The sequence below is a fragment of the Dendrobates tinctorius genome, unplaced genomic scaffold, assembly GCF_039654945.1.
Source record: "Dendrobates tinctorius isolate UK_male_01 unplaced genomic scaffold, ASM3965494v1 ptg000056l, whole genome shotgun sequence".
NCBI lineage: Eukaryota > Metazoa > Chordata > Amphibia > Anura > Dendrobatidae > Dendrobates > Dendrobates tinctorius.
The window spans coordinates 14,896,885-14,922,513 of NW_027361724.1; the positions used below are offsets into that span (position 1 = coordinate 14,896,885).

At 41.1% G+C, this 25,629-nt stretch overlaps 1 protein-coding gene across 1 annotated transcript in view; it reads left to right on the forward strand.

Moving 5' to 3' along the window:
* Positions 1–19,540, forward strand: part of COL6A1 (collagen type VI alpha 1 chain) — a 92,024-nt gene extending 72,484 nt beyond the window's left edge. The window contains exons 21-35 of the mRNA XM_073577517.1: positions 2,732–2,794; positions 4,640–4,702; positions 10,070–10,120; positions 10,362–10,397; positions 10,505–10,567; positions 11,003–11,068; positions 11,237–11,272; positions 11,626–11,662; positions 12,990–12,998; positions 13,873–14,006; positions 14,338–14,447; positions 14,656–14,839; positions 15,832–16,006; positions 16,102–16,131; positions 16,305–19,540. Coding sequence (XP_073433618.1) covers positions 2,732–2,794; positions 4,640–4,702; positions 10,070–10,120; positions 10,362–10,397; positions 10,505–10,567; positions 11,003–11,068; positions 11,237–11,272; positions 11,626–11,662; positions 12,990–12,998; positions 13,873–14,006; positions 14,338–14,447; positions 14,656–14,839; positions 15,832–16,006; positions 16,102–16,131; positions 16,305–16,915 — 1,668 coding nt within the window. The 3' untranslated portion in view covers positions 16,916–19,540. The remainder of the gene's footprint in view (positions 1–2,731; positions 2,795–4,639; positions 4,703–10,069; positions 10,121–10,361; positions 10,398–10,504; positions 10,568–11,002; positions 11,069–11,236; positions 11,273–11,625; positions 11,663–12,989; positions 12,999–13,872; positions 14,007–14,337; positions 14,448–14,655; positions 14,840–15,831; positions 16,007–16,101; positions 16,132–16,304) is intronic.
* Positions 19,541–25,629: the final 6,089 nt, after the last annotated feature.

Here is a 25,629-nt window from a genome sequence, read left to right on the forward strand (position 1 = left end):
TTAACTTTTGTGACTTTTGTATTGAACATTATAAGAGATCATTGCTTAATACTCTGTGGTACTTATCTTACTCTGCCTGAAAATGAACCATAAAAAATCCCAAACTTATGTTTTGTTTGTGGCAGTGAGATATCAAACTTTTGGGCTAGTAGCACAGTCCGAGAGAGAACTTTTTGAGCCTGTGTGTTGATGTGCAGTAGGACGGAGTACAGCTTCCTTGAGATAAGCTAGTGATCTAATGGAAAAGACTGAGATATTTGGGGAGTTATTGCCTGGTCAGAATGGGGTGTGTGTCAACCTAGAGTTGGAGTGTGTAGTGGACAGAGAGACTAGTAATGAACCTATACCTGTTACATGGTGTGGACTATGAGCAAAAGAGACAGTTCAAGTTTAGTGAGTAGTAATCCCTTCCTCTGGGTAACGAATGGAAGTTTAAGTTTACATTGTGCTCTGCAAACCAATAAGCTTCCTGTGTTAAAGTTATAGTTCCACCTTTGCTGCATGTTATATTGAGAGCTCCTTTAAAACAACTGTACTCTTATTGCAAAATTAACTTGGACTAGGACTGTGTTAGTCACCATTAAAACATACTCGTGTGTTGCACAGAGTATTAATTGAAATGTGCGTTTATTAATATTGGAAATCTTTCTCCAAGAATATAATAAAATGGCCCCATCATGTAATTCAAATGGCAGCCCCTCCTAGTCACATGTCATTACAGACTGCAGTCTGAAGAAGCACAGCTTCTGAGACCTGTGTCTCAACTGACAGGAGCAGTATCATAGGCATATGTACTAGAGCTGCTGGAAAAAGTGTGTGACAGGAGAAGAAAAAAAGTCCTTTGCGCTTATTACTGAGCGCAAAGGACTTTTTTGTTCAGCCTCAATCCTCTGTGTTCAGTCAGCTGAAGAGAATATCTATTCCCTCTCCTGTAACATCCCTTCTCCAGCAGCTCACCATATGTGTTCTTATATTAAAGCTTCTGTTAGGTTAAACAGATCTTGGGAGCTGTTCTTCTTCAGACTCAGACCGTGCTGACGCATGATTAGGCGGATGGACTGCAGTTTAAATTGTGTAACAGGAGCCATTTTATCATATTTTTGGAGAATGTTGTGAAATGCTACATTTGTAGATGTACTACAGATTGTTAGATGTTCCTGGATGTGTTGTTGTAATGTAAGATAAAGCATTGATAAAATGTAAACCAGTTTTCTAGCATCAGGAATGTGTGACTTACTTTTCATTTCGAACATCGTCATCTCGGTGAAAAAATGGTGTAGACACAAAAATTACTGTAAAAAAACATTGAAATTGGTTACCAGAGCACTGATGACAGCTGCTAAGTATACAGTATACTCTCAGCTGCCGCACATTGGTTATGCAACTGGCATGGGAAAACAAATGTAAACATTACATACTAAATGGGAAAAAATTACTAACGTGGAAGACGGCTCGGCATAGAAATGAATAGTAAACTTAATGAAAGCAACAAGTGCCAGGCAGCTGCTGCCAAGCCAAATCATAGTATGCATCATCAAGGTGATGACAATATAGATTTCCCTCTGTGCAAATCAGGCCACACATGGAGTATTGTGTACAGCTTTGGCCACCAGTGTTCAAAAAGTCCATAGGCGAATTGGAAGGGATTGAGCTACATGGAAGCAGATTGGTAAATCAAAAAAGTGGGCTGTAGTGCACAGAAAGATCAAAATTGGGGCTACATCTTTTGGGAGAAAGAAAACTAATCACAATGTATCCATATATTAAAAGTAAAAACAGTGATCTCTCAAATGATCTAGGAGACCTGAATGTATTTCTAAAACATATATTTAAATTTATCAGTGCTAGATTTTTTGGAGATGAGTCATTGACCAGAGATGTATTATTATTTTCTCATTTTGGAAGGAGCAAGGATTTTTTTTCTTAAGAGCGGAAACATTTTCCATTTGCTCACTATCTTTTCTGATGTAGATAGCTCAGCTGGTATGTCTTAGCCTCAGTTTCGACCAATTCTGGTAAAACTTCATAAAGAACTATTATGTCTTTCAAAGACTGTCATTTTTTTTGATTACTCTGTAGAGTTTTTTTTTACCCCATACTTTTCTCTAACCTTGCCCTTTCCAACATCTTCTTTTCACCTCTTGACTAATATGTGTTGCTTTTAGAGTGTGATGTCAGACTTTAGATAATCTGAGAAGTGTAAAGGGGGTTTTACACTAAGCGATATCGCTAGCAATATCGCTAAAACGTCACTGGTTTTGTGACGTTATAGCGATATTGCTAGCGATATCGCTATGTGTGATACTTACCTCCAACCGGCTCCCCCGCTGTCCATCGCTGATCGCGCGAGAATGTCCGGCTCCATTTCTCGTCGGGCGCTTCCTGCTGGGCTTCCTGCTGTGACGACGAGCGACGCTGGACGCGGGCGGGAGGACGTCAGGATCGCTGTGTGTGAATGGTAAGTATCATGCGCTGCGTCGCTGCTGCATCACTGTGAGATCTTTCTGTGTGAAAGCTCACTAGCGATCATTTAGCGATGCACCAGCGATCCTGACCGGGTGGGATCGCTGGTCGGATCGCTGGTGCATCGCTAAATGTAAAAGGGCCTTTAGAATTTGCCTTTCCCAATCTTATCAGTCTGACTTGTGGGTTTCCCTTTTCTCACTTAAAACTTTCAAGCTTTCTTCAGTTGTGATTTTAAGTTTGTGAATCGCTTGTTATTGCTTTGTAGGGTGACGCAGGACCACAAGGACCAAAAGGATACAGAGGAGATGAAGGGCCAAGCGGTCCTGAGGTGGGTATATTATTATTAAATGTTCATATGGAACAACAATGGCATCAGTCTTAACAATAAAGTACCCATATACTTTAGATAGCTGATCGTTCGGCAGATAGCTACCTTCACCAACTCTCCCATACACAGGAGTTCTCAGGTTGGTGATCAACAAACGGATCCACAGTCCAATTTATATCTTTTACTGGGTTCTTATATGATTTCTTTTGCAAAATTTGATACCCTAGGACTAATACAATACAGTTTTTTGACCCTGATATGGTCTCGCCAACCACTTCAATTGATTGTTGGGGAATCTTATGCTTGCACATTAGACTTCCTGCAATTTATAAGTACTGTATATGTTATACTGGATATATGTTTTTGTTTTTTTTTAGAAACATAGGCCCGATTTCATTATGACTGCCTTCACCAGTCTTAATGAGGGGTGTGCAATATGTGTTGAGCTCATTAAAAAGCACAATCCACTTCATGAATTTAGCTCATCTTATTAGTGGCGTGAGTCTCTGTGCACCTCACCAGAAATGTTACTCCAGTCAGAGACTGGAATAACATTTCAAGCATAAGAAACGTTGGTACTTTTTGTTGTGTGGGCATAGACTTTCCCCATCCCACCCTGGTTCCTTCTCAACTCTGCTAATTTTGGCGGCGATGCTTGAAATTTCTGTGAAAACGCTAAAAGTTGCAATTTTTTGTTCCTAATAAAAAGTTCCACTTTTCAAAGTGCTTTACGCGTGCGTAAACATTTTGATGAATTGTGGCCGCAGACATTAGAAAAAAATTAGAAAAATAGTCTCATGAAGAAAAAATAGAACCTTGAAAAATTTAACTTTATCAAAACTTTTTGCTTTGTCGGAATTTTAAATTGTCAAACATTCCAGATTTACCTATTCAGAGATAACTGATATTTGCCTCTTAATAAATAAAGCAGATTACTAAAGAGGTACTCAGGAGCATACAACTGTAAGGCCACGTTCACATGGTCAGTATTTGTTCAGTATTTTACATTAGAATCTGTTAGCCCATACCGGGAGTGGAACAATCAGAGGAAGTGTATAATAGAAACACGCCACCACTTCTGTATTTATCACCCACTCCTGGTTTTGGCTTACAAACACTGAGGTGAAGTAAAAGCCAAATACTGAGCATGTGAACGTGACCTTAAGGACATTTTATTCCAGAGATCTGACTTTGACTTAACATTCATGCATCTCAGGTGTTCAGACATTTGTGAACTCTAATGAGTCAATATACATGGAAGTGACACGGCCATGTGTATGATGCCTTAAAGAGCAAAGGTCTTCTTCACTTTTTAGATATTGATGACATAGATTTGAAAAAATGCCATTAATGTCTATTTTCTGAAAACTTCTTTAAATGTAATGATGTCAGCAAAATGATGCTGTGACCAGTCCCTTGTGAATCCACAGACTACAATATTTGGAATACTTTTTCGACATACAAAATGTCTGCCATCTGCAGAAGAGGCTTACACTTTGAAGAAATTATTGAAAACGTATGTTTTTTTGCATTGCTTTGTGTTGGGAAAAGGCGATGGTGTCATAAACATGACTCTTGATGCCATATGTAGCTGCATGTCCCATGCTGTGTCTCCTCCATATTGTGCTGAGCTGCGTGTTCTGATCCAGACAAAATTCTGGGGACAAATGTCCAGAATGAGACTTGATGAGCTGCTTTTGATTCCCGCTGGACTTCTCCAGCATATGTACTAAACTGCAATCATTTGCAGCTGTTTCCTGTGTCTCCTCTGTTTTCCATTAGCCATAAATCCTGTTTTTCCTTTCATTTCTTCTTATTTTTGGCTTTATAATTTTATTACTTTAGGGGCCTAAAGGACCAAGAGGAGCTAAAGGATTACCTGGAGAGCAAGGAGTGGCAGGCGAGAGGGTAAGTGCACAATTATGAAGAGGAAATGGTTAATTATGCAAGTGTGAGTAGAATGGGAGTGTTATTAAGTTTCTGTTAAGCAACATTGTACTTAGTGCAGAGGCTTATCTGGACAATAGAAGCGAAAAGTAATATCTAATGGAAAATGTTGAAAACATTGCAGCTAGGATTCTAATTTTCATGGAAATGTGGCATTGTTTATGGAGCGCTAAGGATGTATAGTCAGGTTCCTAAGCCTGACATAATGCAGATGGTGTTTTTACTATCGCAGTTTGCCATGGCTTTGGATGTTTATGTATATACTGTACATGAACCCAGCTGTGGAGCAAAAAATAAAATGAATGAAGATCATAACAATTACAAAATTGTAATTTGAAAGAGAACAGTAATGAGTTACATGCATCATTATTATTAACTAGATGGTGGCACGATTCTATCGCATCGGGTATTCTAGAGTCTCTGTTAAAATAAAAAATAGTTATATACTCACCTTCCGACGGCCCCCGGACTCTTTCTCTCCTCTCCACGCTCCTGGCATCTTCTGGTTCCAGTAATGCTTTGCGCGAAACACCGCTGATGACGTTGCGCTCTCGCGAGAGTGACGTCATCTTCAGCCCTTCTCGCTAAGCATTACTGGAACCAGAAGATGCCGGGCGCGTGGTGAGAGGAGGGACAGAGTCCGGGGGCCGTCAGAAGGTGAGTATATCACTATTTTTTTTTTTTAACAGAGACTCTAAAATACCCGATGTGATAGAATTGGGCCACCATCTAGTGTATTATACTCCTGTTACACCCGGAGCTGCTGTCACTGTTCTGCTGTTACCTAATGTATTGTACTCCAGTTACAGCCAGAACTGCAGTCACTGTTCTGCTGTTACCTAATGTTTTGTACTCCAGTTACACCCAGAGCTGCAGTCACTGTTCTGCTTCTACCTAATGTATTATACTTTTGTTACAGCCAGAGCTGCAGTCACTGTTCAGATTTTACCAAATGTATTGTACTCAAGTTACACCCGGAGCTGCAGTCACTGTTCGGCTGTTACCTAATATATTGTACTCCAGTTACACCCAGATCTGCAGTTACTGTTCTCCTGTTACCTATTGTACTCCTGTTACACCCAGAACTGCAGTCACTGTTCTGCTGTTACCTAATGTAGTGTACTCCAGTTACAATAATGAAAGAAGAAGCGATCCAGCTGAGTGCCCTGGTGATTTATTGAATGCTGTTCAAACAACAGAACGTTGTTTACGCGTTTCTGGCTAGACGCCCTTAATCATTAAGGGTGTCTAGCCAGAAACGCGTAAACAACGTTCTGTTGTTTGAACAGCATTCAATAAATCACCAGAGCACTCAGCTGGATCGCTTCTTCTTTCATTATTGCTGTGCGGCCAGGGCAGGGCCAGATCCGAGTCTTAGGTGCGGTGAGGTCAGACGTGGGTGAGCTGGACTTCTATACAAATACGTACTCCAGTTACACCCAGAGCTGCAGTCACTGTTCTGCTTCTACCTAATGTATTATACTTTTGTTACAGCCAGAGCTGCAGTCACTGTTCAGATCTTGCCAAATGTATTGTACTCAAGTTGCACCCAGAGCTGCAGTCACTGTTCGGCTGTTACCTAATGTATTGTACTCCAGTTACACCCAGATCTGCAGTCACTGTTCTCCTGTTACCTAATGTACTCCTGTTACACCCAGAGCTGCAGTCACTGTTCTGCTGTTACCTAATGTAGTGTACTCCAGTTACACCCAGATCTGCAGTCACTGTTCTGCTGTTACCTAATGTATTGTACTCCAGTTACACCCAGAACTGCATTCACTGTTCTGCTGTTACCTAATGTATTGTACTCCAGTTACTCCCAGAGTTGCAGTCACTGTTCAGATCTTACCTAATGTATTGTACTCCAGTTACTCCCGGAGCTGCAGTCACTTTTCTGCTCTTACCTAATGTATTGTACTCTAGTTACACCCAGATCTGCAGTCACTGTTCTGCTGTTACCTAATGGACTCCTGTTACACCCAGAGCTGCAGTCACTGTTCTACTCTTACCTAATGTATTGTATATGTACAGGACTGTGCCTGTGTAATGAGCGACTCAGCAGTGATGCCTTTAATGGCTGTAATGTGCCTGTACAATAAGCGATGCAGCCGTGTTGCCACGACGACTAAGCGACTGTCGCATATTGGTCACGGCCTAACTGCCGCGACAAATCAGCGACACAGGATTTCGGTTACAGACAGACATGATAAGACAATTATATATATAGATACTGGCAGTTTTAAAAGAATAAAACATACAGCCATGTTCATGGAACTGAGGAATTTCAAAATCAAACTGCAAAATTTCCCGAGAGAGGACACCAACTGATAGAGATATTGTGCATTGGTGGCACTAATGTTATCATGACCTTTACGTATAGAACTTGTTACTTAGGTAGTATACACTAGGGAAAAAGTCATATTTATTTATATCCAGCTGCTATACTGATGCCTTCATACTATTCCAGTCATTGTACTAGTTGCCCATCATCTACAGAATACAACACAAACTTATCACTCTCACCACAAAAATCTCCACAGTTCTGCATCACACTAAATCTCCTCCTACTTTTGTATCTAGGACTCTACCCATGCTCTTCATTCTACTGATGTTTAAAAAATAACAAACATAATGTAAATCTCCCATTGTCATCTACAAAACTTTTATTGTGCTGCACCTGTTCACTGGAATGTACTTCCTCAGACAATCCAATTAATTCCAAGTGTACATAGTTTTAATCATGCCATAAAAATACATCTTTTAGGCAAACCTATCACATCACCTGACTTAGCTAATGTTTCTAAGTTATCCCTTCCTAACTTTCTTCAGAATCTAACCATTTCTACCATCTGTTCCCATATACTTCATGCACCTGACAACACTTTGTAAATGTACTTATACATATATTGGCTAATGACTGGTTCATGCAACTCTTCAAGAATACCTTTATTTATTATAATCATGGCTTGACCAAACAATACAAGCACTTTTTTTCTGTTATCCCTATTTCCTTAAAGAGTGTAATTAGAGATGGGTGAACCTGAACAGTAAAGTTCGGCATCCATACCAAACACCTACTGTTTGGGTATGGACACGGAACACGGACTTCACCAGGAAGTCCGTGTTACTGTTCAGGTTCAGCCCCTCGAACATTGGGTGTTTGTCATGCTGTCATGTGCATGACAGCACGGCAATGACAGCGTGGCAAACATGGCTTCTGATTGGCAGTAAAATCATTACCGTCGGTCAGACAACTGCAATTCCCACGCTGTCCAATAACAGCTAGAGCGGGCGGCGACTGATGGGAGTATTCATCAGCCAATGCCTGCACTCTAAATAAATAATAAAAAAATAAAATGGGGTGGGTCCCCTGTATTTTGATAACCAGCCAAGCAAAACTGAGAGCTTCGGAGTTCAACCCTCAGCTGTCAGCATTAGCAAGGCTGGTTATTTAGATTAAAGGGGTCCCCATGCTGTGTTATGAATTATTTAAATAATTTAGAAAATGGTGTGCATTCCCCTGCATTTTTTAACAACCAGCCTTGCTAAAGCAGACAGCTTGGGGCTGGTATTCTCAGGCTGGCAAGGGTTCATGTATATTGGCCCCTCAGCCTAAAAATATCAGCCCATAGCTGCCCACAAAAGGAACATCTATTAGATGTGCCAATTCTGGCGCTTTGCCCTCCTCTTCCCACTTGCCATGTAGTGGTGGCAAGTAGAGTTCATATTTGTGGGGTTAATGTCACCTTTGTATTCTCTGGTGACATCAAGCCCAGAGTAATGTTTAAAAGATGTCTATCCATTACTAGTCCTATATTTATATTGTAAATAAACACACAGCAAGTACAAAGTCTTTTATGTGAAATAAAAACAAAACACACTTTTCCTTTAATTAAAAATAGCAAACACAGTTGTACTCACTTAACGCCCATTCCATTGAATCCCTCGTATCCTGTAATAAAACAAAAGTAAAAAACAACAATATCCCTCACCTGTCCGACGTTCTGTCCCACTGTTTGGGGATTACTAGTTTTCAACCTGGACAGTGCCAAAATATGACCGCCCAGACTGAGAACCACTGGTAAATGAGCTGCTGCGAGCACAGCATCAGTGAGCAGTGGTGTTGTGATCGTGGTTACCGAAGGTCACAGAGGCTGGATTCCTAGCCAGACCCCTGAACTGCGGTGACCTAAACATCGTGAGAGGTGAATTCACCACAGTTCACTCGGAGAATTTCACTGCAGTGAACTCAGCTCTGCACGTGAGACTTTTTCTCACTGTGCTAGCAGGGAGGTCACCGCAGTTCATTGGTCCGGCTGGGAACGCATCCTCAGTGACTTGCGGTAACCTTGTTGAGGTCTCTGCTGTTCACTGATCCTGCACTTGAAACAGCTCATTCACCAGTGGTTCTCAGTCTGGACGGTCGCATCTTGGCACTGTCCAGGTTGAAAACTATTACTCTCCAGACATGGATTACGCATGGGAAAGAATGTCTGACAGGTGAGGGATATTGTTGTTTGTTACATTTTTTTATTACAGAAGACAAGGGATTCAATGGAATGGGCATTAGATGAGTATAACTGTGTTTGTTATTTTTAAATAAAAAAGGAAACATGTGTTTTGTTCCCGTGTGTTTATTTACAATGTAACTGTAGGATTAGTAATGGATAGGTGTCTTATAGATACCTCTCCATTATGAATCTGTAGGCTTGATGTCGCCAGACAATACAAAGGTGACATCATCCCCTCAAATATGAACCCCACTTGCCACCCCTACAGAGCAAGTGGAAAAAGCCAGGCAAAGCGCCAGAATTGGAGCATCTAATAGATGTGCCCTTTCTGTGCATCTGTGGGCTGATATTTTTAGGCTGGGGGGCAATATACATGGCCCTTTACTAGACTGAGAATATCAGCCCCCAGCTGTCCAGCTGTCTGCTTTAGCAAGACTAGTTGTCAAAAATGGGGGGGGACCCCATGCCGTTTTTGAAAATTATTTATTTAAATAGTTAAATAAACAGCGTGGGACCCCACTATTCTTGATAACCAGCCTTTCTAACGCTGACAGCTGAGGATCCTAATGCCTTATTGAATTGTTACTCTACTGTATAATGTCGGATATTGTTTGTACATGTTACTCGGAAATGTAAATTGCTGTGGAATATCTTGGCACTATAGAAATTATAAAGTATTCATATTGTTAAAGGCTTTTTCACATTTAATATTTATTGTGACATTATTATTACTTCAGTTGAGGACACCTTCTAGGTTAAAAGTGTATTTTAGGGTTAAATTATATCATTTTTGTAGACTAATAGATTCTGTCCTTAGGGTGAAGATGGCCTCCCTGGGAATGGTACAGATGGTTTTCCAGGTTTTCAGGTAAGAATATTTCTCAAATTTATAGTATTTTCTGTATCTCTGGCTCAATGATTGTATAGCCTAACTAGGTCACCAACAAGAGTGAGCCAGTGATTAATTAGCTTTGGCTCAAATTTGGACACCACGTCAATCAATTTTCAAATTACAACTTAAAGTAGTCATTTATTTTTACAGAAACGAATGCTTGAAATGGTAAGAAAAGCCAAAGATTTGTTAATGATATTTTCATATTTTTTTCTAGGGATACCCTGGGGCTCGAGGTGACCGTGGCACAAATGTAAGCTTATGTGTACAACAATCACTCTAAGCTCATGTCCTATTTTTGAAAGTTGTGCCAGAGAATCAAACATTGTATACCCAACCTCCTAATTCTATCTCCTAAAGGGAACAAAAGGATATCCTGGACCTAAAGGAGATGAGGGTGATCCTGGGGAGCCTGGTGTAGATGTGAGTATGACAATTGAATAACTGAATTGGCATCTGTTTTGGATTGGAATGTTGAGTTTATATGCATGAAACTTAATTCTTCTACTATGATATTGATGAGTTAGTTATGCAGTAGAAATGATCATTCTGCTTATTAAGCATGCCTGCACATTACCTACTTCTAAACAATAGTGTCTAGGTGCCACTGCCACCCATTGCCACCAGGCACTAGCATCATGGTGGTACAATTTGGTTTCACAGTTTTCCATTATGTTTTCTGTACCATCTTTGTTCCTCCTCTTTTCCTTCACTTCCTCTGTTCCCTGCCTTTTCCATCCACACTATACATCTTATTTGGATGAATTTTGCCAATGTGCCGGATTTAAAAGATATAAGATTTCTGTAGTTGTGAACTGTAAAATATAACGACAACAAGAAAATGTTTTCTTATTTCAGAATCTTGTGCCAGGGACACTTGGGCCCAAAGGAGGAAAAGGCTACCGAGGCCCAGAAGGACCACCTGTAAGTTAAAAATATGCGTATGAATATTTTCTAATTAAGGTCCCATTAACAATTACTTTGTCAATATTTTTTAGTATTGTTTAATAATCTCATATTGAGATCTAATAACTACATAATTTTTAAAAAGTTAACTTTTTTTTCTATTAACTCTTTGACCTTTACTTGTAGGGACCCCCTGGACCTCCAGGCCCACCAGGCCCAGATGTAAGTTATGTTTGGCTTTTTCAGTCTTACTGATTTATCTTTTATCATCATTTTTCTGTTCAATGATTTAACCAATACAAACAGATTTTGTGAATGCTGGCGGTGGTAACCAAACTTCCAGTAAATTGCAACAACCACTTTGACTTGGTATGTAAACTTTTGCTGTGCCAGTTGCTGGCATTAGGAGATTTCGTACAAAAAAGTGGTACGACATATGAAACATATATTCCAAGTGACTCATGCTGAATCCAAACTAGGAGGTTGGAAACTGTCCAAAGTTAGAAATTTTTACTGGATGACTGCTTTATACATTTACTTACAATGTAAACTCCATTTCACTGTTTTATCCACAGGAGTGTGAAATTCTGGACATTATCATGAAAATGTGTTGTAAGTATTTTATATTCTTTGCATACACATTTAGCTGGTAAAAATAAAGAACACATGAATAATTATGTTCCTGAAAAAGTTATAACTATTTACATCATGAATTTGTGACCACAAATCATGAGCATTATTAATCCTAAATCAATGGTGAATACCCACTGTCGTTAGTCTACTGTTTAGATTTGATAAATGCGTGATCGGAAATTGCATGTTGCTTGAAAAGGAATAAAAAGTAGTTGTCCAAAATCTGTGGAAAAGTTATAAACACTGAGTACTTTATGATGATAACTCTTCTAATATCTAATGTAGAAGCTTTTTACTATAATCTACAGTAGCTGGACGTTATAAAAACAACTTGAAGGAAAGGCTAGTTTTCTAAGCGGTATCATAATATATTCATTGTTGCCAGTCCTAAACCAGAAAATAACCATTCCCAACCAGAAAAAAGTCCTGGCTCTACTTTTCATATGTTGATATTTAGTCAATATTATCAATTGAAGTGCTTAAAAAGCTAAGTATGGCCCCTATCTGGTCAGGACTCTTAATTTATGCCATGGAAAATATTTGACCAAGAAAATTGGAAAAGTCTTCCTTGGTTTTGCAAGGTCTGAATTAGCTAGTTAAATTCAACTTGTAGAATTTATTTTGGGTAAAACATAACATTTGATGTGTTATTGACCTACATTGTACATGTTGTTTTGCTTTATGTATCCAGTTAGGTATGTAGCTTACAGGTCATTGCATCATAAGAAATGGTCATTATTATTGTTTGAATCCATTGTTCTCCAGTCAAGTTGAAGTGACCCTCTGGTTTCCAGACATTTAATGAGGAACAGTGATCTGGAAGCCTCTCCTGTTGCCAAAAAACTCCATCAGGACTCATTGAAGTTCTGTGCTTGTTTGGCTTTTTTTTGGTTGCTAAAACCAGTGATCATTTTCAAGTTTATGTAGACATCTGTCAGTATCACAACCAATAAAAGGCAATCCATCATTAATTGGATTCATCGACAAAGTATATTGCTAGCCTTTAAAACTGTTTGCAAATTACAGGATGAAGTCATCATCCCAATTAATTTGGACATGTTTAGCTGAAAAGATATGTTAAAGGTTCTTTGACTTAACATAATGTTCCTCAGATGTCCATTTTTCCCTCTGATGTTGAGCATTCTCAGTAAGAACTGTCATGCAAAGTGCAAAAAGTCAATCTCCTTATGTAGTTGTGCTTATTTCATGTCTACTTGATAGCCGGCCTGTTTGTTATCATCTGGATCTTTGATGTTTCATTTATTTATGACTCACTGCCTTTTAACTTTCTGTCTTTCTTTTTCAGCTTGCTGCGGTAAGTATGCGTTGATATCCTTCATTCTACATCCATATTTCATTGATTTCCTCGACCCTTGCTTTTTCGTGTTGCTGAATGTGGGCATTGTACTCTCTTAATACTAACATCTAAAAATACTTTACAAGTACACAATCTGTCCTTCAGATTAGTTAGATGTGCTACTCTGCTCTTTTACCTATTGTCATTGTACATAATAATTGTATCCTATTTCTCATGGAGAACCAGCCCCTTCCCCTTACGGAATTTGCGCCTGATGTTCATTATCTGACAGAGGGTAAGCTGTTGTGGTAGATTGGCTCTGCTGCTTAGTGAGGTAGTCAAAGAAATGCTTCTTATTTAATTCTTCAGCTGGTTTATTAAAAACATGCCCCATAAATCAGTCCAAAACAAAATAGACATACTCAGTCTTGTTGACCTAGATAAATAGCATACATTACAATCCATAAAACTGTGGGGTCCACCCACTCAGAAATAAGAGTCCAGCTCTTTTAAGCAAGAACTCAGCTCTTTAGGTTAGTTCTTCTTCAGAACACACACAACACAACCATTAAGTCCAGAGAATTCACTTTTACCTCTTGGACCAAACCCTAGGGTGGAGATATGGTGAACAGACTTCCCTCCCAACTCTTTAGCTGTTCACAATAAACCTGGCCCTGTCATGACCGATTAACCCCCTCTCGGCATATAACATGCTGGAGCAAATTTCCAGGTTGATATCACTGAAGCTAATAATCTCAGTGAAACATATTTCCCCTCCAGCACATTACCAGTGACGCTCTTACACTGTACTTACCTTTTCATCATCAATTGACTGTTATCAAAGTTTATAGTCATGGTAATGTGAATTATGCTGTCTACATGTCTCCTGCAGAATGCACCTGTGGTCCTATTGATGTCCTCTTCGTGGTTGACAGTTCTGAGAGTATTGGAGCCACTAATTTCCAGACAGCCAAGGAGTTTATCATAAAAGTCATTGATCGACTGAGCAGAGATGAACATGTCAAGGTTAGAGGACTGGCTACAATACCCTGCACAGTTTTTGCGCTGCATAAAATTTGTCTCAAACTTCTTTTGCGGAATTTTATAAGTCCTTCAAATTGAATTCACTGTGAATCGATTGGTTTCTTGCAAAAGTATTTATGCTCCTGGAAATTCCTTTTATCTACCTGTGTAATTAACAATATTAGTGTTTCCATGCTCTCACTATAGCATACTAGAGTAGCAAAGTTTCCATCTTTTCACTATTACCTAATTTACCGTCATAATGTAAACTTCATGTGCTTGTTGTATACTGTTTCCATAGCTGACAACATTCTCTATTTTTCTCTAATTACAGTTTGACGCTGGGGAATCTCGAGTTGGAGTGGTGCAATACAGTCATGGAAATACTCAAGAATCTGTAGCCATGGGAGACCCCAACATCAACACTATTGGACAGCTGAAGGAGTGAGTGATACGCAGTACAAACACTTTATATAGTTTGAAGCCATAAAACTCGAGATATATATTTAATTGTAACTTACTTTACAAAATATTGTAATTGTAGAGGATGATACAGTTCCTTATGCATCTCGATAGTGAGACCCAATTTATTTTCAATGTGTAAACTACTATTTCCAGTTTTTGCTACATTTCAACATTTTCTTTTCTATAGGGCAATAAAGAATTTGGGATGGATAGCCGGAGGCACCTGGACAGGAGAGGCACTTGCTTTTACAAAAGATAACCTACTGAAACGGTTTGCATCTGATAAGAGAGTGGCCCTAGTGTTGACAGACGGTCACTCTGATATCCTAAGAGACAAAACACCACTCGATGTCCTGTGTAAGGTTGCTCCGGTAAGGACCATCTGTGTTCTTTATAGTTTCATTATCTTGAGCATATAATTACAAGTAATAATTACTAAAAAGTGTTTTCGAAAACACAATAGAGTCATAAAAATATTGTCAGAACATTGTTATATTCCCCTACGTATATGCACATCTGCTGCCCCCTGATGCCAGCGCATGCACAGCTGATGGACAGGATCGCGGCTGTGCAAGTCACAACTCTGAGGTTATATAGTGGTTCCTAACTGCAGGATGTTTCAGATTATGGAACATCACTATGTTCTGAAGGTTTTATGGTGATAGAACAAAGTGATATTCCCTCTTGGACATGCACAAATGCTGCACACCGATGCCAGTGCATGCACAGTTTATCGTCAGCATGCGCAAGTCACAAATCTGACGTTATGTAAGGATTTTTTAAATGTATTATTTTCCAGATTTAGAATATCGCCATGTTCTAAGGTGTTTATGGTGCTAGAACATAGTGATATTCCCCCTCGGACATGCACATTGGATGCACAACAATGCCGGTTTATGCACAGTTGATTGGCAGGATTGCGACTGTGAAAGTCACAAATCTCAGCTTATTAAGCGATTATAAATGCAGTATGTTGCAGATTATAGAAAATTAGTATTTTCTGATGTTTTTATGCTGATCATGAGTGTATAATAAACTTTTATCGCAGTGATTACTTGTCGTATACACGTGAGCACTTTACACTATGACTTGTGGAACACCTGTTAAATATATCATTGGTGTATCTTCCGTTTGCACTCGATAAAGGTCTTTGTGTAGGCCGATCAGTGGTGACATAATGAGATATAAAAAAACAATTGTACTCTTTATTTTCTACTGGATGTTGACATTTTCCTTTGTTTGCCGTGATATCATCTGGAAAGGGTACCTGGACTTCTGATTGTGCACCCATACACAAGCTGGCGGTGTTCTTGGGCTGTCTGAATACTGTTTTATTATAGCTTATATCTTATATGTTCAACAGGTGGTTTCTCTTGGAGTAGGAGATATCTTCCAATCTCCTGCCAACCCTGACCAACTGGGCGAAATTGCTTGCGGTGGAGCACCAACTACAAAGGGGTTATCTTTACAGAGGACAAGTTATGCCGAGTTGCTAGAAGATGGATTCCTACAGAATGTTACTGCTCATATCTGCAAAGGTAAGAGAGGCACAACCAAAATCACATGCAATTTCACAAAAACCACTCATAGAAGATGTATCTATTCGCTAACATTGAATGTATTCTTCTTACAGAAAAGAAGTGCCCAGATTACACTTGTGCCAGTAAGTATCTTACCATTGAATTTCGTGTCTTCTGATTTATATGTTTTCGCATTCAGTCTACATTAATATTTTAAAAGCATCTACAAACTGTGCTCCTGTAAAGACTGTTGGGTCTCTTTGCCCATTTCATCCTGTAAAGACCCGATATATAATTTCTTTCCTTTTTTTCACAGTCAAATTTGAGGCTCCTGCTGACATCACTTTACTTGTGGATAGTTCTACCAGTGTTGGAAGCCGAAACTTTGAGATGAGCAAAGGTTTTGTACGACGCATTGCACAACGTTTCCTAAATGCGGAAAGTCCGGGATTTGACTCTGTGCGCCTTTCAGTAGTGCAGTACAGTGGTCAGAATGAACAACAAGTCGAAGTACAGTTCTTGTCCAATTACACAGAGGTTGTAAGTGCAATAGATAAGATGAAATTCATCAACGGAGGCACAGATGTAGGAGCAGCTCTTCGTGCAGTGACAGACCTCTATCGTGAAGATGCAGCCGCTGGAGCGAGCAAGAAGGTGCTGTTGTTCTCAGATGGAAATACCCAAGCAGAGGACACTCTTCTAAAGGCTGTGCAAGACGCCCGGGCTGCAGGAATTGAAATCACTGTTTTGTCAGTAGGAAGTCGCCCCCAAGAAAATAATCTACGAGTAATTCTAACTGGCGCCCCTGCAGATTCTAAAGTTGTCTTCAGTGAAAGGAGCTTGTTCCGAATCCCTGACTACTCCTCTCTACTTCGAGGTGTTTTCTACAAGACCATCAGCCGCAGGGTATCTCTGAAACGCCAGTAATTTTACAGCCCAACTGTTCTTGACACAATGGGCCTGAATTGCCCCTTGGCCATATGCACTGTGAGCTAAGAAAATAACGAATGGGTACAACTTTCCAGTGTAGGTTGTAATTGCATCCTTATTTTTTATCACAGACTCTCATACCATTTAAAGAAAATTTAAATCATCATAGAAGAGAATTTTTTGTAAAGGCCACTTTCGAATTGATCCTAATATTTTACATCTTGCAACGTAGATATGAAATAAAACACCCATTCATTTTGGTTCCTCCCCTGTAGAAATGGAATATCTGATGCTTACAGGGAAACATTAAAATAAGATATCATCAATGATATTTCAGGTGTTCATTTCTGTTCTAATCTTTTGAAAGGTATGAGAGATGTGCAACAAGTGCTATGTGTGCAATATGTCTGCACTCATAACTGTCCGGTAAATTCAGATGTCCATACACAGACAATATGGCTGCATTTTAGCATCCAAATTACAATGCTATGGTAGAACTTAGATCTATAACTTTTTTACAGAAGAAATTTGGATGACTAAAGGGTTCTATAAGGAGCTAAGTTTGGCTCAACAGACTTAAGGCTGTTCTGGATTTTTCAGGCATTAAAAGGAAGTTAAAATGCAGCCATAAATACAGGCCATATGGCTAAACTGCCATAAAGTTTGGCAAAATTTAGCAAAATTTCAATTGAATCCAGAAATATCACAATGTTTTTTTTAGAAATTCAATGTTTTAACATTTTTGTTTGAAATCTTTTCTGTAAACATACTATATTACCTAGATTACCATTAAATCTCTTCATGACACAATTAAGACATTGGAAACACTGCAAATTTGGATACTACTTTGAAATAGATAGGACCACTATAATCTGTAATTTTATGATGTATCACCAAGAGTGCCTTAGAACAAACGTAAAGAAGCGATGCTATAAAAATATAAATGCATATGGTCATTTTTTGAGCTACTCCAACCATGGGATCATAGGTAAAATCTTCCACTTTATGGTTTTTGCCATGTGTCTGATCCTTGCTCGATCGCTACTGGTTCTAAAGGTGCATTTACACGGCATAATTGTCAGCAATTAGTGTTCCTATTAACTCTCGTTTCCTAATAATCGTTGCTCACCCAACAAACAAGCTACACGCTCGATTGTCCAGTGAGATGATCTTTTAAGTTACTTAAGAGACTGTCGTTCTCGGCAGCACATTATTCTTTGTAAACAGAACCTGTGCTGCCGAGAAAAATGGAAGCCTATGCGCACTGAAGGATCTATTACTGATTGTTCTGTGTGCATATTAAAAGAAGTTTGCCTGTCTAAAAAAAAGTAATAAAAAAAACGCAAATCAGCACACAAGTTGATGATCGCTGGTTGTTTAGTACCTACGGTCATCTGGTGCAAATTCAGCTTAAGTTGCTTATTCAACTAAACCAAAGAGCACAAAACCCCTTAAAAATAAATGTTTTATTAATAATTATTAAAAAGAACAAGTGTTCAAAAAAACAACCCAAGTGAGGGTTTTCCTTCACTTGGGTTGTTTTTTGAACACTTGTTCTTTTTAATAATTATTAATAAGGCATATATTTTTAAGAGCTTTTATGTTCTTTGGCTTGGTTGTCTTTTGGACCCATTCCTGGTTCATTCATTGTGTGGTTTTACAAGTTGTTTATTCCCAAAGCATTTTCTGTGTATAGGTGACCATAATCCATTTTAAAAGAAAGAGCTTGTAGGTGATAATAAGATGGGATGCTGTGGAGATGTACAGCAATATTGACACTAGACAGAAGTTTTTGAAAGTGGTGGCGCCTTATTTGATATTGTAGATCAAATGGCAATTAAAAAAAATAATAATAATTACCATGTATAGCGCATCACCTAAAATCTGAATGACACCAAAAAAAGACTAAAAATTTGTTAAGACAACAATTACACTCACCTACAATGTTTTGAGTGTAATTCTCCATTTTGAAATTTGGTTCAAAAATTCTTTCATTACTCAAAATTCAACTCATCTAGAGGCACAACTTTATGCTCCAAGCTCTGAATGCAAAATTCAAAATGTGGCCCTCCAACTATCATATCTCATTTCTAGCACAGATATCATCTTAGATGTGCCATTGGGCCCCGTTAGGCACCAGGATCCTGGTATGACACTAAATAGTTATGCCCCTGCATTCATTACAATGATATCGATAAGTTTGGAGAAACACATAAGTCATTTGATAATATCATATTGACAGGATTAAATGTAAAGGTGAAATTTGAGTTTGCTCCAATAAGCCGGGATGTTGTTCTAATATTTCCTTAATTTTAATTTAGCAAAATCAAGCAGGGAAAAGCAAGTGTCACAGGGACCATAAGGTCTTCTTTTCTACCGGCAGGGAATTACAGAAACTTGGTACAATCTTATATGTAATCCCGAGCCTGATACAATTGTCCGGAAAGTGAAGGGTTAAAATATTTTCTTCATATTGGTGCTATATTCAGGGGAATGAAGAACATGTCATCTCACGACCATTATTGTGTTGGTTGTGACACTTGCTGTAGGGATATTGAACTGAATCCCTGTATGTCTTGGTCTCTGCTCACTTTGGTATCGGAATAAAGAGTTTTAAAACCATTATGTCTCAGCTGTGAGTTATTCTATGCATTAATTATTGATGTGTGCAAATACTATGTATGCAATTAATACGTATTTTTCGGACCATAAGACGCACTTTGTTCCCAAAAAATTTTTGGGGAAAATGGGGGTGCGTCTTATGGTCGCAATATACTTACAAATCCTGTGGCAGCAGTGGTCCCGGTGGCGGCGGTCCCAATGCAACCTCCCTTCCCACCTGTAGTACGGCTGTGGTGCGGCGGTGGCTGTGCTCTGTGGTGAGATGGTATTGGGGCTCTGTGGTGTGGTGGCAGTGGAGATCTGTGCTGTGTGGGGGGCTCCGCCGGTATTTCGTCAAAGCCGGAAAGCCCCCGCAGTTCTGTTGCTGCGACATGGTGGCCTCCGGAAAGATGGCCACCGTGGGCGGTGCATGCTCAGGTTCAGATTTCAGCAACGAGATCTCGGAAGACGAGATCTTGGGACAAGATCGCTTTGCCAAGATGCTCACATTCAGATCTTGGCAATGAGATCTTGTCCCGAGATCTCATATTCCGAGATCTCGTTGCCGAAATCTGAACCTGAGCATGCACCGCCCCTGGCGGCCATCTTTCCGGAGGCCTCCGCGTCGCAACAACGGAGCTGTGAGGCTTCTGGGCTTTGATGAAATGCCGGCGGAGCCCCCCACGCAGCACAGAGAGCCGCTGCCACCCCAGGACAGAGCGCTACCGCCCCAGGACAGAGTGCTGCTGCCCCACAGAGCCTGCCAACCCACAGAACTCATGCCACCCCACAGGGCCTAAGCCACCTCACGGGGCCCAAGCCACCCCGCGGAGCCCAAGCCACCCCACAGAGCCCAAGCCACCCCACAGAGCACTGCCACTGCACAGGGCACCGCTGCAACACAGAGCACCGCCACCGCACCAGCCTGGGATGAGATTTCCCGGAGGCCACCGCACCTACCTGGACCACCAAACGACCCCTGTGACCACTCCTCCACCTGTGACAATCCCTTCCAGGTAAGCTGAATTTGGACTGTAAGACGGACCCCCTTTTGACACATTATTTTTTTCCCTAATTTCCTTCTGAAAATTTAGGTTGCGTCTTATGGTCCGGTGCATCTTATAGTCTGAAAAATACAGTACATATTTGCATAGCTTTTGATGGAATTTTTGTATGCAGCCTACAGTAGTGGGAAAAGTTTTAAGAGTGATACACATTTTGGTTTTCACAAAGGTTGCTTCTTCAATTTTTATAATGGCAGTTTGCATTAGCTCTAGGTTGTTATAAAGAGTGATCAGATGAATAGCAAAAACAAAATCCAAAGTCATTCCTTGGCAGGAAAATTAAATTAAATATATATTTCCACAGAATGTCAGCCCTGCCACAAAATGACCTGCTTATATAATTTCAGTGATTTTCTTGTCAGCTCAGGAGAAAGAGGTAATGAGGACAAGGCAGCTGATATCAATCTATCGTGCTGATTGAATTATAGGAGCAAACTGGATGCTTTAAAAGGGGGCTGGTGCTTAACCCCTTCCCGACCTTGGACATACCCAGTACATCATGGTTGGGAAGTGCTTCCTGAACTTAAACGCACAGAAGCTGTGTACGCACGATTGCCACTGGGTGATCAGCTGATATCACAGCTGACACCCGGCACTCACTGCCAGGAGTGATGTCGCAGATATCGATTGCAGCAATTAGAAGGCAGGCAGAGGGAGGGGGCCACCTCTGTCCTCCGATTGGCATCCCCTCGATGTCATCTCAGAGGCCCTGATGACCCGATGGCGCTATGATGACATCCGGGTCACCAGGCTCTAGCAAGTTAGTTAGATCATGCGCAGCGCATGATCTAACTACGGAAACTTGTGTCAGTGCAGCACTGACAGCTATAATCCATTGCAATGCTCGTGCATTGCAATGTTTTATAAAAGCGTTCACAGCTGTAAAAGTGAGAGTCCCTTATCTGGACTAAGTAAAAAAGTAAAAAAAAATATAAAAGTATAAAACAAAAAATTAGAAAATAATAAATAAAATATATATACACGGTGGGCCATTTATATGGATACACTTAAATAAAATGGTAATGGTTGGTGATATCAACTTCCTGTTTGTGGCACATTAGTATATGGGAGGGGGGAAACTTTTCAAGATGAGTGGTGACCATGGCAGCCATTTTGAAGTCGGCTATTATTTTTTTCAATGGGAAGAGTGTCATGTGACACATCAAACTTATTGAGAATTTCACAAGAAAAACAATGGTGTACTTGGTTTTAACATAACTTTATTCTTTCATGAGTTATTTACAAGTTTATGACCACTTAGAAAATGTGTTCAAAGTGCTGCCCATTGTGTTGGATTGTCAATGCAACCCTCTTCTGCCACTCTTGACATACTGATAGCAACACCGCAGCCTTAACGTGGCTTCCAGGTACACATGAATTGGCCAATTTATGCGTTAAACATTCTCAATTTTTCATATTTCTAATGCAGTGAGGCCGGGTTCATATTTGCGGATGGGCAAGCTGTGAAGGGCTGTGGACATCCTCTGTGAAGCTTCGCCCTCTGCCGCACCTCCTCCGGTCGGCTCCGCCTACGTCTGCATGCAGTCTGCGTACCTATCTTTAACAATGGGTACGCAGGCCGTGCGGATGTATGTGGATGCCTCCGCATGTGTCGTTTTGATGATCCAGTGACCCGCGTCAAATGCAACATGTCGCAATTTGATGCGGTTGCCGCATTGCCAAAACGACGCATGAGGAGGCATCCGCATACATCCGCTCTGCCTGCGTACCCAATGTTAAAGATAGGTAGGCAGGCCACATGCATACGTAGGCGGAGCTGACCGGAGGAGGTGTGGCAGTGGGCAGAGCTTCACTGAGGAAGTCCGCAGCCCTCCCCAGCTCAGCCATCCGCAAATGTGAACCTAGCCTTATGCAGTTTAAGTTTCATATTTCATGTTTGCAAGCTATGGTGCTACAGAGTGTTACCTTATTTATTTAATTGTATAAATATGAGTGGTGAATCTAAGTAAGCACCTGTTCACACCTAGTCTATGTTTGGATGTGATGGTCAGTTTTCTGAAATTTGTATTCATTAGCCTTCTGACCAGAGTTGAGCGAAACGGGTCGGTCAAATTCAAAAATCACCAACTTTCGCCAAAGTCAGTTTTCATGAAACGAAACCCAACCATAGCGTGAGGTCGGCCATGAGGTCGCTGATCTGCGCTCCAAAGTCGCGTTTCAAATTATGCTTCCAGCGCCTTTTTTCAGCCAATGATGGAGGACGCAAACTGTGGGCAACGTGATGACATGTGCAGCGGCCACCACCATCTTAGAGAAGGGCATTGAAGTGATTGGCTTTGTGTGGCATCACAGGGGCTATAAAAGGCAGTGACCACCGACCGCCATCTTACTTCTGCCGATCTTAGAACAGGGAGAGGTGCTGCTTCTGATGCTGAATAGGGAGTGCGTTAGGCAGGGAAGAAGAAAATACTTCTGCTGCTAGCGCTTTTCACTGCACAGTTAGTGTGCAGTGAAAGTGAAGGATTTTAGTTGTGTGCAGCAGCGCTGGTGGTGATTAGGCTGCCTTTTAAGGCTACCTGATAGCTGCATTGGTGTGTGCACACTGCTGTTCAAACTGCTTTTTTCCAAAGCACTCCAACTTTTATTATTTTGTTCTGCTCATTTACCTGCTGGGATTACGGACAAATACAAGCTATCTGTGTGTGACCCTGGAAAAACAAGCCGACACAATTTGCCAGTTTTCCAGACCTACATCGTATAGAGCTGTCGGCTTTGCAAACAGTTTAGTATATGTGCTGTTTGATCACGGTCCAAACTATACAGAGACAGCGTGTGTCACTCCGTATAAACATAGCCTGAGATTTACAATCTTCAATACAGACACTGGATAGCGGTGTACGCTCCTTACACACTACCGTGTACCAGCTGGGATCACGGACAAATACAAGCTATCTGTGTGTGACTCTGGAAAAACAAGCCGAGGCGATTTGCCTGTTTTCCAGACCTACACCGAATAGAGCTGTCGGCTTTGCAAACAGTTTAGTATATGTGCTGTTTGATAACGGTCCAAACTATACAGAGACAGCGTGTGTGTGTGACACTCTTTAAATACATATGCGGAGATGGTTAGTTACACAGAAAAACGTATCCAGTTGTACACTTCTGCTACAGTACCGTATATCTGCTTGTTGTATTACGGTCAAATACATACTGGGAGAGCGTCTGTGACTAACAAAAAATATACGTAGATTTAATTTTTTTAATACACCTTACACAGCTGGACGCTCCTCATACAGTACCATCTCTCTGCTGGTATTTTGGGTACATTTTCCCAAACATGAGGAAGTGTGGTGGAAGAGGCCACGGACATGGGCAGGGAGGCACGGCTGGTACTGATGGTGGTGGTGCATCGGCTGGTTCTGGCAAAAGCACAATAGCAGCTAAGGCAGGAGGTGTTGAGCCTGTGTCATCGTCTGGCCCAAGAAGGCCTGTAAGGTTCCCTTTTCTTGGAGTAGGAAAACCGCTTTTAAAGCCGGAGCATCAGGAACAGGTTTTGGCGTACATTGCCGAAACAGCCACCAGCTCTATTGCCTCCTCTTCTGAACGTTCCAAACCTGCAAGCACAGAGTCGTCAGTGCAGGATTCTGGTCAGGAAAAACACCTTTCCTTGTGTCCTTCACCCCCACCAAAAGTAAAGGATGCGGCAGTCGACACTTCAGATTACTCTATGGAGCTCTTTTCACATACCATGCCTGGGTTATCCAGTCAAATCCTGAATTCTCCAGTCCAAGATGAATCTGACATGGAGTGCACTGATGCACAGTCACTGCTAGATGATTCTGCTGGTACATTGACCCAGAGCACTACATTGCCCTCGCACTCTACTGAGCCACAATCTGACCCTGACGAAACTCAGGTGCCCCTTCCCGCATACTATACCACCTTACACGGTGAAACAGAGGAAGGTAAAGAGGAAGGTGCAGATGACTTTGAAGAGGAGGTGATGGAGGACCCAGTTCTTGACCTGGATTGGCATCCATTGGGGGAGGAGGGTGGCACTGGAAATAGTTCAGATAAGGAGAAGGATCCGCAACAGGCATTGACATCGCAGCAGCGGTTATCTGGCAGGCCCGTAGCTGTCCAAAAACGTGGACCAAAAAATAAAAGAATTGCAGGACAGCTTGGCCAGACAGTCAAGTTAGCAGAGCGTGCAAGGCCAGAAAATGTTTACCATAGTAGGAAGAGTGCAGTGTGGCACTTCTTTGTCCAAAATCCTACTGATGAGGCAAAGGTTACCTGTAAGAAGAGCGGAAGGACCTTTAGCCGAGGTAAACAACTCAGAAATTTGAATATCAGTTGCATGTTTCGACATTTAACCAACATGCACTTGCAAGCGTGGACGGACTACAAAATGTCAGGTAGCACATGTGCACCTGCTCCGACTAAAGGTAGCCAGCAATGCTCCATCACTTCCCCCACTGTAACACCACTGCCACCGTTAAGCACACCACCAGCACAAAATTTTGAGGTGTTGTTGTAAGGCCAAAGCACTCAGGGAATCACAATGGTTTTGCAACACAACACTGAATCTAGGCAATCAACACCAATAACATCACCAACCCCCTCTCACTCCGTCCGGTCCACCGCTAGTTCCCCCATATGCAGCGCTCCAGTACAGCTCACCCTACCAGACACTCTGAGTAGGACAAGAAAGTGCTCATCCTCTCACCCTCGTACACTGTGTTTGAACGTCTACATTGCCAAACTAATCTCATTAGAGATGATGCCCTACCGTTTGGTTGAAAGCGAAGCTTTCCGCGAGCTCATGGCCTACGCTGTCACATGCTATGACCTACCCAGTCGGCACTTTTCTCAAAAAGCCATCCCAGCCCTCCACCTGCATATGAAAGACCACATTGTTCATTCCCTCAAGCAATCAGTGAGTGGAAAGGTGCACCTCACAACAGATGCATGGTCCAGTAGACATGGCCAAGGCCGTTACGTGTCCATCACTGCACACTGGGTTAATGTGGTGGATGCAGGCTCCATGGGGCACAGCAGCGGTGGAACAGTGCTGCCTAGCTA